The sequence below is a fragment of the Ipomoea triloba genome, chromosome 11 (assembly GCF_003576645.1).
Source record: "Ipomoea triloba cultivar NCNSP0323 chromosome 11, ASM357664v1".
Classification (NCBI taxonomy): domain Eukaryota; kingdom Viridiplantae; phylum Streptophyta; class Magnoliopsida; order Solanales; family Convolvulaceae; genus Ipomoea; species Ipomoea triloba.
The window spans coordinates 6,062,427-6,075,864 of NC_044926.1; the positions used below are offsets into that span (position 1 = coordinate 6,062,427).

Here is a 13,438-nt window from a genome sequence, read left to right on the forward strand (position 1 = left end):
ATCGGTAAACAAGTCATTTTAAGTGTAATTGCATTAATTTGCATTGTTCAGTGACCCGATTATATATATATATATATATATATTTTTTTGATTTTCAAATTCAATGACTTAATCAATGTGTAGTTAGATTGCCTATTTGACCATTATTCCTAAATATTTGATGAAATCTTCAAGGCAATCGAAATTTGGATGAATCGTTTCGGGTATTGGGCTGGGTCGGAGCGGGGGTTCTCTGGCGCTAAATCGTAAATCTCCTATAGACACGCTTCATGGTTCATAGTTCATACATTCTCTTCTAATTTCCTTTCACAGAGAATCTGTCGTCTCCGATCAAACCCCGTTGCTTCGTCTCTCTGATCCTCTTTTTGTGTGTATCTCTCTCTAACCCTTCTATTAGTAAGTATTATATCCCTCTCCCTACATTTATGTATAAGCCGTGTACATGTATTCCTAGATCACAGCGTTCCGATCAATTTGCTAGGGTTTTTTTTAGTCAAGCAAAATTCTTTCTTCTGGGTTCTATTTTATTTGGAAAGTAATTTCGATGGTATCCGCTATTTGTTAAAATTGTTATGTTCTGTAATCGTGTAAAAATCGGTTGTGTTGGGTGTCTATTTCAGAGCTCGAAAAATCTGTGGGTAGCTTTGCAGCTGGATGGTAACTTCTAAATTTGATACTGTAATTAGAAAGCAAAAACTTTAGGGAATATTGAATATACAAAGAATATTCACATGGTTGTAAATGGATGTCCCTTGGTATCTTCTTTTGTTGCATTGTAACTTATTGGACATTTGGACAATTGGACCTCCCCCAATCCAAAATAGAAGGAAAATGAGGGAAATGTAAATTTGAAAGGAGAATTAGCTTCTTAGGTGATGGATCTTATGACATTGGCATGCATATTGCTAGAGTTGCCTCTGCTAAGTTAACTTAGCCATTTGACTTTCTTATTGCAGTTTACTAGCTGAACTAGAGTTGGAAGTTCATATTGATCACAGTGTACATTATATTTCAAGGATGAATATGCAGCCAGTTGTGCAGACAAGATCTTCTGCCAATGGATTTGGCCGTCGCAGAACGGATAGAGAAACTGGAACAAAGTTGCAGAGTGCGAAAACAAATTCCAGTCGATTGACAAGTGTAGGTGAGAGCTGGTGACTATAAACAACTAAGCATTTAATACTCTTTTAAGTTTCAATAGCATTAATGCTGAAAAGAATTCCAGGTCAGAAGGGAGATTCTGAAATCCCTTCACGTGATCGCCTTGTATATATAACTGCTTGCCTTATTGGACATCAAGTGGAAGTACAGATGCTGGATGGCTCCGTCTTTTCAGGGATACTTCATGCTACTGATACAGTCCAAGATTTTGGTATGTTAAAAGACAAAACTTGTTCATTTATATTCTATTGTTGATGGCTGGTTCATAAATATTATTTTGAAATATTACATATGTGTTGGTAATTTAAATTGGTTTTGAAATATAATGCTTATTTTTTGAGCTGAATTACTTCAGGCATTGTTCTGAAGATGGCACGCTTGATTAAAGATAGTTCTCATGGCCCCAAGAGTAATTCACAATCTCTTAGCAAGACTCCTTCAAAGACATTCATAATACCATCTAAAGAGCTTGTGCAAATTACTGCTAAGGTTTTATTTGTTTTCCTCTCAGTTTATGTATACAAATAAATTTTAAATTACACATGGAGACATTTAATTTGTCAATCACAAGATTTTTAGTTTAACATAATAGTTCTGTTGCTTGCATGGAACAGGATGTGCCTGTAACTTCAGATGGATTCAAATATGACTTACAACAGGAAGCACAGCTGGATTTAATGACAGATTCTTGCATATCACAGTCCCGGCATGTTGAGGTGGGGCGAGAGCTGGAACGTTGGGTACCTGACAGTGATGCTCCTGAATGTCCCGAACTGGATAATATATTTGATGGTCCTTGGAACAGGTTAATAAAGAACCTCTTCTTCCATTTTGGTGGATATTTTGGCTATGTAAATATTAATTAGGTTGCCTGATATTATGCTTAGCAGCTTAAAGCTCCACATTTTCTCTCTAGAACTTAAAATCATTATCACTGCACAATAAAGAATGACATCTTTTCTTTTCTTTTCTGGAAAAATTAATTGCCACTATGTGAAGGAAAAAGTATAATACTTTGTGGTTTCTAATTATGTAACATGTTGGGTCTTTATTCTAGCCATTTTCAAATTAGCATTTTTCTTAGCTGTCCCTTCATACAGTTCCCTTAAAAAGGTGGATGCTGAATACTTTTAACGTATTATTTCTGTTTTATGAGCAAGCCTCTTCATATATGCTTTTCTTCTAATAATGAATTACATAATTATGGTGAAGCTGAGGCCAGGAACTAGGTATTGCACTGGAGAGATCCTTGTATGGATGGGCAGAGTGATAGTGTCTGTTTCATTGTGCTGCTTAGATGCACTATTTGTCTATGAAATGATCTGAAATAAGTTGATAATCCCATTTCATTAACGATCTTCCCTTGTTATGTTTGATTTATGTGCTTGACCTTTATTTTTAATAGGGGCTGGGATCAATTTCAAGCAAATGAAACACTATTTGGTGTAAAAAGCACATTCGATGAGGAGCTGTATACAACAAAGCTTGAGAGAGGCCCTCAGACGAGGGAGTTGGAAAGAGAAGCTTTGAGGATAGCTAGAGAAATTGAAGGCGAGGAAACCCGTGATCTTCACCTGGCTGAGGTAAGAAGAGCCTCACATTCTTTTTTGCAAACTATTTGCTTTATTTTTCCTCTCTATTGTTTTATTTTGATTTTCTCCCAACTTCTGTAATAGGAAAGAGGACAGCAACATCATGGACACCTTGAAATTGATGAGGAAACCCGATTTTCATCAGTCTTTAGGGGGGTTGATGATAGTGGAAATGATGATTGTGAGGAAATTTTGTTGGACTCCCGCAATGATGAAACATTTCAGGGTATCTCTAATTCTGTAACGGGGAAGTTGTTCATTGGTATCAGCAGCAAAGAATCTGATAATGGAGCTCAATGCCTATCAAGAACTTCAACTATGGTATAACTATCTTGACCTTGATTCACCGTCCTTGCTTTAATTACAAAAAAAGGAACTTTTTCTTCCTTCATATCTAGATTTTGTTTGTGTTTCCTTCATCTGTTTTATGCAATTAGTTTTAATCTAGCCACTTGCAGTATGTGCTCAGCAGAGTAGGAGAATTAGGTACTTAAGATGGGAACTCTTTCTTCCTTCATATCTAGATTTCCTTTGTGTTATCAACTACTCTATGCAACTAGTTCTGGTCAAGCCAATTGCATTACATGCTCAACGGAGTAGCAGATATAGCTATTTAAGATAGTGTAATATTAGGCCATGATGTTTAATGTTTTGGGTATCCGTGTCCCTCTATCATCTTCTTTGTTTCTTCCCTCTTTTTTGGTTGTAAAGCTAGGTTTGCACTTCAAGGATACTTGTCAAAATTTGTTGGTTATTACACTATTTTTGGGGTCATTTAATCAAATTCTTTCTTAAATTGCAATACTGAAATTCAATTTTGAAAATTTAAGTTATATAAGATTATAAGAAACTAAATAAAACTGCTACTTGCCTCAAGAATCTAGGACTTTACTAGAAGTCAACATTTTAAGGAAATACATGTCAAAAACATTGATGAAGGATAGATTTAGTTGACATCCAGTAAGAGAAAAGGCCACTAAGTATGGGGCAGATTCTATACTTTTCTCTTTTTGACCAACATTCTTCTTTGTCTTCTTCCCACTTTTGTTCTCTCGGAGATGAGAGATCTTGGAGGTAGTGGGTTCAGTGACTATCATGTTTCATGTCCCCAATAGCCAACTACAAGTTCTCATTTTCTCCCCCATAGTGTAGGGGCACTGAATCCTTTCCCTAGTCAAAGAATGTGATATCCCCTATCTGACCTACCCATCCAGCAGCGAATGTCTGGTTATCTGGAAATATTATTTTTGTGATTTAGATATCCCATTATTGCTGTTTATTTACTACCTTTTTTCATTATTTTGCTATGGTTTAGTCTGACCACATGTTTCTTATTGTCTCTCTTTTCTGTAGGATGAAGCACAATCTTCCTTGTCAAGTACTAGTAGGGATGTTTATTGGACTGGTAATGATGATCAGGCTAAACAGTTGTCAGCTGATCATGTTCCCATTACGGAGGAGCGCAGGTTCAATTTGTTTTCCATCATACTTAAATGCTATTATCTCATTCCAGAGTGAATGACCCACTTGACTGGACATGAAGGGTATGGCAACAGAATATAAGATGCATCATCATTAAAATTATCACTCTTAGAATATGTCCCACATGCTTTGTTCAGGGAGTAGAGATGGGACTGCATAAAGTAGGTTATCCTCTGATAAAATTGGTAAAATGAGTATAAGATTCTTTGCTTTATGTGGAATTGGGTCATTCAGATGGGGAAGGGAATCCTTCTTTGACTCCCAAGGGAATGCACTTTATGTCTTTGTTTTTATGCAAAAGTAGTTGATCTTTCTAGGAAATCAATAATTATAACCTCTGTTGCTATGAACTCTGTTTTAGGGCTCATGAGATTCAGCCTAGTGAACAAGAGGGAACTAGTAGCTTTGATGAGGATAATGTGAAGCAAATGGTGAGCTAAAGCTCGATGTCTATCTTTATTGATGTCTTTGTACTTCATTTTATTGCTCGTGTGCTTTTGGTAATCAAAGAATTCTTGACCGTATACAATTTATGCAGTTGGCTGAAGAGGGTGAAAAGCTGAAGCCTGAGGGTGAGTATACCGTATACTTATAAGTAACTCTCTAGAGCACATACAATTACTTATTCCACCAAACTCACTAGAAATGTGATATAACTTTCCTGGATCAGGCTCTCTAAGTTGTCCTAGTTAATAAATGGCTCTGATTTGATGTCAACTGTATTATGTAACTTTCTTGTAGATGATTTTATGTGGTGGTTATTGTTATTATTCTTTTGAATACTTGTGCATATCTTAAACCATTTCAAAAACTTAGAATTGAAAGCTCTGATAAGTGTGGATTGCCTTCAGATGTCAGTGCATTGCATGTTTCAGCCGAGAGTGAGAAGATGAACTCTAGTGCTAAATCAGATGGTGCAGTGCCTTCAAAAACTCAGGGTATAAAATCTGGTAGTTGTGCCTGGCCGAGTGCTGATGCAGGGGGTACAGCCCCATTGTCAACTGGGACTGAATTGTCACGGAGCTCATCTGTGAGTTCATTGTCGTCTGAGAAGTCAACATTGAATCCGCATGCTAAGGTGAGATCGCTACTAGTTTGAAACTCAATTTTTATGTTCTAAAAGAATTACTATTATTTAAGTCATTGAGTAATATTACTATAAGTGTATAAACCTTCATAGTTTCTACTTTCTAGTACATATTATTTTTTCATGTACTATATGCAAGGAAACATAGTTTCCCATTTTTTTTTCTGTTTCTGCCAATTGTCAGGAGTTCAGACTAAATCCTAATGCAAAGAGTTTTGTCCCATCTCAAACACCTTTGAGACCTGCATCTCCAGTCTCGGATGGTTCCTTATATTATCCTGCTAATGTGGCTGCTGCCCCTCACATGCAAGGCATGACTGTTGGCATTGGGGTAAGTAGTAATCTGGCAAGCCAAATCTATGTCTGTTCTAATGGCAGAGTTACATCAAAGCATATAAAATCCTTAATAGAAGTTCAATGGTTTCTTTGTAAATCTATCTTGAAGTTTTGGATTGATTCCTTATATGGATCATTATGTCATTTGCACATAGTATGCCATTCAGCGATTGCCATTTGTCATTGCTACACTGGAAAGTTAAACATATTTCTGTCAAGAAACCAGTAAAAATTAGTGGGATTGTTGAAGTTATACTTACCTTTTAAACCTCAACTTTCTTTAATGCAATTCTATTGGTTCTAACCTATGGTATTTTGGTACATTCTCAAAAGTGTTAATTACATACCATTTGCAGATTGCACCACCCTTTACTGGATATCAGCCATATATTTATAATCAACAAGTGACACCGGCTCCTCAGCCATATTATCATCCGAATGGACCTCAGGTTTGTCTCCTTTTGTGGAGTAGTTTATCTTTTGTTTGTTTAGTAGTTTGCATGCTTCTCAAAGGGAACTTGAAAAGTGTGTAAAACTTTTATCTACTAATTTTGCAGTATGGACAGCAGATGTTACTTGGTCACCCTCGTCAAGTTATGTACATGCCAAGCTACCCTCATGTAAGAAATGTTTAGCTTTCCTGTAGTAGTCATTCTAATTGTTACTGATTTTTCTTTATCAAGTAATTCTTCTTGTCAAGTTACCGAGGTAGTCTTAACCATCCAACCATCTACTTGGTTGTTTTACTAAAGAGATTAGATACTCCAAGGGTGTTCCATCTGTATGACTGTATATAATTGGTGCACATACTCCACTGTATAACTAAGCCTTTTTTCTCAATGCAATCTAGTTGCTTCTCCTTTTCATTCAACATTTTTCATGTATTGAAGTTTCCCATCTGGTCTGAAAATTTTTCAAACCCTAATACAAATTTTGAAGAATATAACTCTCATGATGAGAGTATGTTGAACCCACGTCCTCCTTAGTCCGGTTGTTGCTTATACTCAACTCAAATTGATTACAATTGAGTGTTTAGTGTTCAAACTTCAGCATTTCCCCCCCTCTCCTCTTGGCAAGTAGGATTTGGTTTGTGCGTATGAGAGTAGAAACGCAGTAACCTTTTTCAATAGAAGTTCAGCTTACTCGTGTGGAGTTATGTCTATTCTGAGCTGATGAATGGTGGGGTGTTGTGTTTGACAGGAAATGCCGCACAAGGGAAGAGATTTTTAATGAGATGATTGACACAATGTTTCTGCAATGCCTTGTGCAATTGCGGTTATAGGAAATAAACTTCTGACGCTTTGACTGCTTGGAACTTTTTTTATGTACCTTTGGTGAGCACTAGATAGCTGATAAGGGTTCTCTTAGCATTCCAGTTTGTCATTTCATGGTTTTTAAAAAAAAATTTAATTTTATTTTTCTTTAAAACTCAGATGGATCAAGTGTTCTGTTGTTGAACTTGTTTTCTTTTTAATTTAGTGGATAGATAGTCTCAGGTCATTTGTGTAACTTAAAATCCCATGCGTTTTTGCTCCTTCATTATTTTCTGGGTACCATGACTGTATGCTTAAACAAGTGTATAAGATAATAGAGGTTGAATTCACCTCCAGTTAGAGGTTTGTGTTGCGCATGTTTTTGGTGAACAGAACAAGGTGCCAGATGTTTCACTGAGGCATGACTAGGATCCTTTGCAAAGGATCATTCCAGTACTAGTTAGTCTTTGTCTTTTAGGGTATCCTCATTCCCTATAATTCAAAACTATTCACTATCCAAGTCAAGCTGGTCAGGTTGTTGGTTTGGTCACTACAATGTCCTTCAATTTTTAGTGGGAGCGAGCGACATATTGGCTTTCTTGATTTGAGCTGACTAACTATGAATAATTTAGATTGATTTATTTCTTCGTGGCTCTTTGTCAATTAGATTGAATAAGTAGTCCTTGTCATCTAAAAGAAATTTATTCCGACTAGCTAGGGATGTCAATTGTACCCGTATTTGACGGAGAACCTGATTCCTCGGCCATACGGGGACAAAAATAGGGGATCAGGGATGGGGATGGAGTAAATTTTGAATTTTTTTGCCGGGGACGGGGGCGGGGATGAGGAGTACTCTCTCCGTCTCGCTCCGTTCCCGAATATATATATATATATATATATATATATATATATATATATATATATATATTAGAAAAATAGATTTATGCATGAAATTAATAGGGAATTAAAGACGCCCGTGTGTATATTAGGCATAATGATGTGTGCATATTAAACATGTCCCTATGTTGCACACAACACATAAATATACACACATCATAATGCTTAATATGCACACTTTTTTTTATTTCTTAATTAATCTTATTTATGTCTATTTGTTTTAATGGATGAGATTGGTTCTCATGATGATTAACTACCGACTTGTTCTAAACATGCCCCACTACTGACATACTAAAAATCAATCAGTGATGCACATACAGGTATTCAAAAATCTTTCCATTATATTATATTATAGTTTTCAGCAAGGAAATCATTAATCCCAGTAAGTGCTGAATACACACAAATTAAAGTGTTAGGGGTTAGTGGTGGGCAACAGGATGGATGATCCCTGCCTGGGTAACTCCCATCTATTCCCTATTCCCTTCACATTATATTGTGAAGTTTTCTAGGAAGATACATATGTGTACCTATGCATATTGTTTTCATCACATCATTCACCACTAACTAACGCCCAACACTGCCAGAAAGAAATGTGCAAATAATAATAATAATAATAATGAGTATCATTCTTCTTTTTTAATTTTTTGCTCAATTTTTTTTCTTTACTTCTTGCTGATATGATATGTCATTGATTCAGAGTAGAAAATGAGTCATATTTTTTCTTTTTCCTCTCATAAAATTAAAACATGACAAAATTTTTATTTTTAAGTTTACATTTACGTAGTATTATTTTCTATAAAAGAAAAGAGTCAACGTGTTCCAATTCATGGTTGCACAGTTATAGTCAACCACCATATCATTTCACCAACTGTACTATTGCTTTTGCTGGCCCTATTATATAATGCTTCACCTGACTTTCACTGTAAAAACATGAATCCTGGTGACAATCAAGTGATCCACTAAACAATATATAGATTTTCTCAAAAACAAATACTCATCCTTAATGCAATCCAAGTTGGTAGGCTGGTACCAAAACTTTGTTGCTGTGAATAGCAACAAGACTTTCCTGTTGGTCGCAAACAAATTTTAATTTCTTCAATTTTGCTATGCAATTATTTCTTAAATTTTGTACTTCTTGAATTATTTTTATATAATTATGTCCACACTTTTTTAATTTTAATTTTTTTTTGCAATCCATTAATTTATGATTTATAAACATATATTATTGATGGGGCCATGGGACGGCGGAGGGCCATTTTATTGGTAAAGTCTTAGTGCAAGTGGGGTCTATTTTTGTTACAATGGGGTGAAGAAGGAAGCATGTAGCAAAATAATATAAGAGGTGCTACCAAGGGTATTAAATCCACGACCTCCCACTTAGCAACACAACCAACTCACTAAGTCACTACTCATCTTATGTATTAGAAGGCAGGAACTCCACTTATGCATGGAAAGTGCACTGGAAGTAAAGTAGTGGGGGAACATGTGTATGACTAATATTGAAGGGAAGCTGATGCTGTACATTTGTCAACCATCCGGAAGGTCTTCAACAATATATAAGGAACCATTATTCCCTCCAGATATTATCGGCTCACTTAATCCCTCTAGTCTATAGTGGTATGTGTTCTTAACCTTCAACCCTAACACCATAGCTTGTACTATTTATTTATTATTTGGGTTGTCATTTTAGGGTGCGTTTGGAAAGCAGGAAAATGACTTCTGGAAAATGAGTTATTTTCCGGAAAATAAGTTCATTTTCCGTGTTTGGATGTACTCCAGAAAACTGTCTTTGGGTGTTTGGTTCATTTTTCAGAAAATGAGTAGAAATATATAATTATATTTTTATTATTTTATTTAAAATATAAAAATATATAAACTAATAATATTTATTTTAAATTAATTAATTAATTAATTAATTAAAAATATTTTTTTTTTAAAAAAGGGACGGCGGCTGCCCGGTTTCCGGCAGAAACCAGAGCCGGCGGATTGGCGAAAACCAGTCCGCCGACTGAGGAGGGACGACTTGTTCCGTTCCTCCTCGCTATGGAGCCTTGTTCCCATTTCCGGAAAACGAATTTTGCATTGATTTTTCGTGGTCAACGGAAAATGTTTTCCGTTGACCACGTTTTCCTTGCTGTTGCCAAACACACGAAGCCCGGAAAATGATTTCCGAAAATCATTTTCAGGGCTTCCAAACACACCCTTAGGCTAATATCTTGGACTTTGTATGCCACTCTTTTGGATCTAGCACACTCAACAACAGTACTATTATTTTCCTACCCCTATATGTACTTTCATACTCGATTTATGATAGGCTCGGTCTCGATAAAACCATCAATTATATATTATAAAAGTAAATTTGTTTTAAGCAAGTAGACCAACTCTGTTTTCAAAAACCAATCTGCATCAAACAGATAGAGTCTCAACAGGGAGTTCCAATGAATCCAGATTCCCAACCCCTTCATTTCATACCTACAAAAATCATATCAAACATGGGGGGTGGGTCCAAATTAAAGTGCTAAATATGCATGCCCATTTTAAATTGACAATAATATTTGAAATTAATTAATCCGGCCTAGCTAGCTATATCATTTCTCCTATAAATACACCACAAGCCTTCCTCAAAAAGGCCATCCATCATCTATCTTTAATTTCATCATCAGTAATTAACACATGGGGAATTGCATAGTTCCACAGGCAAAGGCAAAGGCAAAGGCTATCAGAGTCCTAGAATATAAACCTCCAATCAAAGTGTTATCAGAATTCAAAAGCCATGCCATTATCTCTGATTCACCTGCAAAAAAGAAGAAGAAGAAGGTCAAGTTTGCAGATGAGGTAGAAGAGGTGAGGATTAAGGTAGTGATCAGCAAGCAAGAGCTGAAATCAATGGTGATGAGTGGAGAAGGAATATCTCTTAGTGACATTGTCTGCCATCAGATCAATACAAGTGAGAGCTTAGTTGATGATGATGATGAAGTTTTCTCTAAGGGATGGGAGCCAATGCTTCATAGCATACCTGAGATAGACTATGCTGCATGAAGACTTAATTAGTTGCAGGATATATAAATAGATATTATCATTACTGTTACAAAAATATAATATAGCTTTTCGTCTTCATTATATGCACAAAAAAGTGTCTTAATGACTCTTTTCTGTAATGTCAAAAGAATTTTATTTAATTTGCAAAAGAAACAGAGAAAATGCAGATAGATATTGATGATGTGCATGGAGACCAATATAATATGGCAAGTGGCATGGGGTACGTGTTTCCAAATTATGATCGATGTGATGTTATGATACAAATTTATCAAAGCCATTAATAGCATCAAGGAATCTCACTTTCTTGAATTTAAGTTAAATGATCATCACCTGACTTCAAGTCATGATTGGAAGCGGCAAAGTGAGGGTTCGAACCCTATCTCAAATATCATTGGAATTGGGCTCTTCAGGTTGGTGGTTTGAGCTCCTTATGCCATATAGTAAGGCCGGAGACCGATTGAAAGGTTGCTCTGCGACTTTTGTACAAGGAGCTAGAGACTACTAGGGTTAGTCTGATGTAAACTACTTTGGATTTTTTTTTTGAGTACTACTGACTCTGTTACAATGTAGTATCTGTTCATAGCTACTTTCTCAACCTACTGAAGCATAAAGAGTCAACAGTTGCTTTATCTATATATATATATATATATATATATATTAAAACAGAAGTACTAGCTTTCCCGCTCATTTTAGTCCAAAAATTTTGAAATCGGTCAACATAATATTATATAATAATTACTTATCAGAAATTCTAGCCTTCCTTATCATTCCTTATTTATGGCTAAAATTGACAAAATATTCAAAATATGATTCCATTCCTTATTCTACACGGAAATTAATTTGAAATATTTTAGTCAATTCCATTCCTGTATGGATTCGTTATTTATGTACATATATTAACAAAATAGTCACACGGAAATAATAATTATTAAACAAAATTATAGTTATTATACCATGCAATTCAATTATTGTTCAAAATATTTTAATCTTGCGTATTATATATATATAAATATATATATATATATATATATATATATATATATATATATATATATATATATATATATATATATATATATATATATATATATATATATATATATATATATATATATATATATATATATATATATATATATTACTATATGATGTATATTATAGTATTCAAAAAAAATTATTATATTATGTTAATGTACGTAATTAAATTCCTCTCATGATAATATTCAAAAAAATAAAAATTCCAACAATCAAATTACTATATGATGTATATTGTAGTATTAAAAAAATATTACTATATTATGTTATTGTATGTAATTAAATTCCTCTCATGATAATATTAAAAAAATGAAAATTTCAACAATAAAATTACTATATGATGTATATTATAGTATTTAAAAAAATTACTATATTACTATATATATAGAATCATTGTTGCATGTCAAAAGTTCACCCAAAAAAAAATTGTTGCATGTCAATTTGTTTAATTCATCTAACTTTTAAAAATAACTACAATATTATTACTACTATATATAAATTTCTTCCTACATAATGTTGATTTTCAAAGTTTAAAAATGTGAAAGGCATAATATATCATTATTATGATTTTAGCTATCTACTAATAACAAATATAAGTATTACTACATTAATTTAAAAGTTTTGTAGTACAAATGCTGTGAACAAATTTTATAAAATATATATATGTATTATAATAATAACTATAATACACACACACACATATATATTGAATCATTGTTGCATGTCAAAAGTTCACCCAAATAAAAAAATTGTTGCATGTTAATTTGTTTACTTCATCTAACTTTTAAAAATAACTACAATATTATTACTACTATATATAAATTTCTTCCTACATAAATGATGTTGGTTTTCAAAGTTTAAAAATGTGAAAGGTTTAATATATCATTATTATGATTTTAGCTCTCTACTAATAACAAATATAAGTATTATTGCATTAATTTAAAAGTTTTATAGTTCAAATGCTGTGAACAAATTTTATAAAATACCATAAATTATAAAAATTTACAAATCTAAAATAATAGTTATTATTTAAATTTTATGAGCTCAAAACAAATAAATTACCTTAATAACATAACTGAAGAAAAACTAACATAAAAATTAACTAATTGAACTAACTTACATTTGCGGAGTTTGAAAAAAAAAATGTTATTGGGTAAATGTTTCACATTTAAATATAATTTTATTAAATTTATTGGAATTCACATATTTAAGAATGATGCATCATCTCGAGATCTATCAATTTAAAACGAAGAAGAATAAGAGATTTATTTTTTTGAATACAAGCTCAATCTCATGACCTCCCATACGGGAGAATCACTACATGTCATCTGAGCACAAGATGCATGACAAAAACAATAGGTAATAGAACTAAACGAAAAAGAGATAATAGAACTAAAAGAAATAAACTTTCAAATAAATTAGTTAAAAACATATCATAGATCTACAAATCTTGAACCGCAAAGTCTATTGTGAACCTATTATTTAAATAACGATCTAGAGATGTTTTGATTGTGCTACATTTACGGGTTGAGAAATATTTAGAAACAAAACTAAAT

General features: G+C 33.6%; 2 protein-coding genes across 3 annotated transcripts; both read left to right on the plus strand.

Annotated features, from left to right (window-relative positions):
- The first annotated feature begins 218 nt into the window (after nt 1-218).
- On the plus strand, nt 219-7,267 carry LOC115997163 (polyadenylate-binding protein-interacting protein 3-like). Of its 2 annotated transcripts, none has more exons than XM_031236669.1 (15): nt 219-396; nt 957-1,144; nt 1,226-1,372; nt 1,517-1,650; nt 1,776-1,966; nt 2,567-2,744; nt 2,838-3,074; nt 4,107-4,219; nt 4,597-4,666; nt 4,774-4,807; nt 5,087-5,313; nt 5,507-5,653; nt 6,015-6,107; nt 6,216-6,278; nt 6,859-7,267. In XM_031236669.1, exons 2-15 carry the CDS (start codon nt 1,018-1,020, stop codon nt 6,886-6,888), a joined length of 1,791 nt encoding a protein of 596 aa, XP_031092529.1. In that variant the 5' UTR covers nt 219-396; nt 957-1,017; the 3' UTR covers nt 6,889-7,267. The 2 variants fall into 2 exon arrangements, with proteins under 2 accessions (XP_031092529.1, XP_031092530.1); XM_031236670.1 differs by having other exon boundaries at nt 1,017-1,144.
- Nucleotides 7,268-10,464: 3,197 nt separating this feature from the next.
- Nucleotides 10,465-11,213, plus strand: LOC115995601. Its single transcript, XM_031234686.1, has one exon. The coding sequence runs from the start codon at nt 10,482-10,484 to the stop codon at nt 10,845-10,847; it is 366 nt and encodes a 121-aa protein (XP_031090546.1). The 5' UTR covers nt 10,465-10,481; the 3' UTR covers nt 10,848-11,213.
- The last annotated feature ends 2,225 nt before the right edge of the window (nt 11,214-13,438 follow it).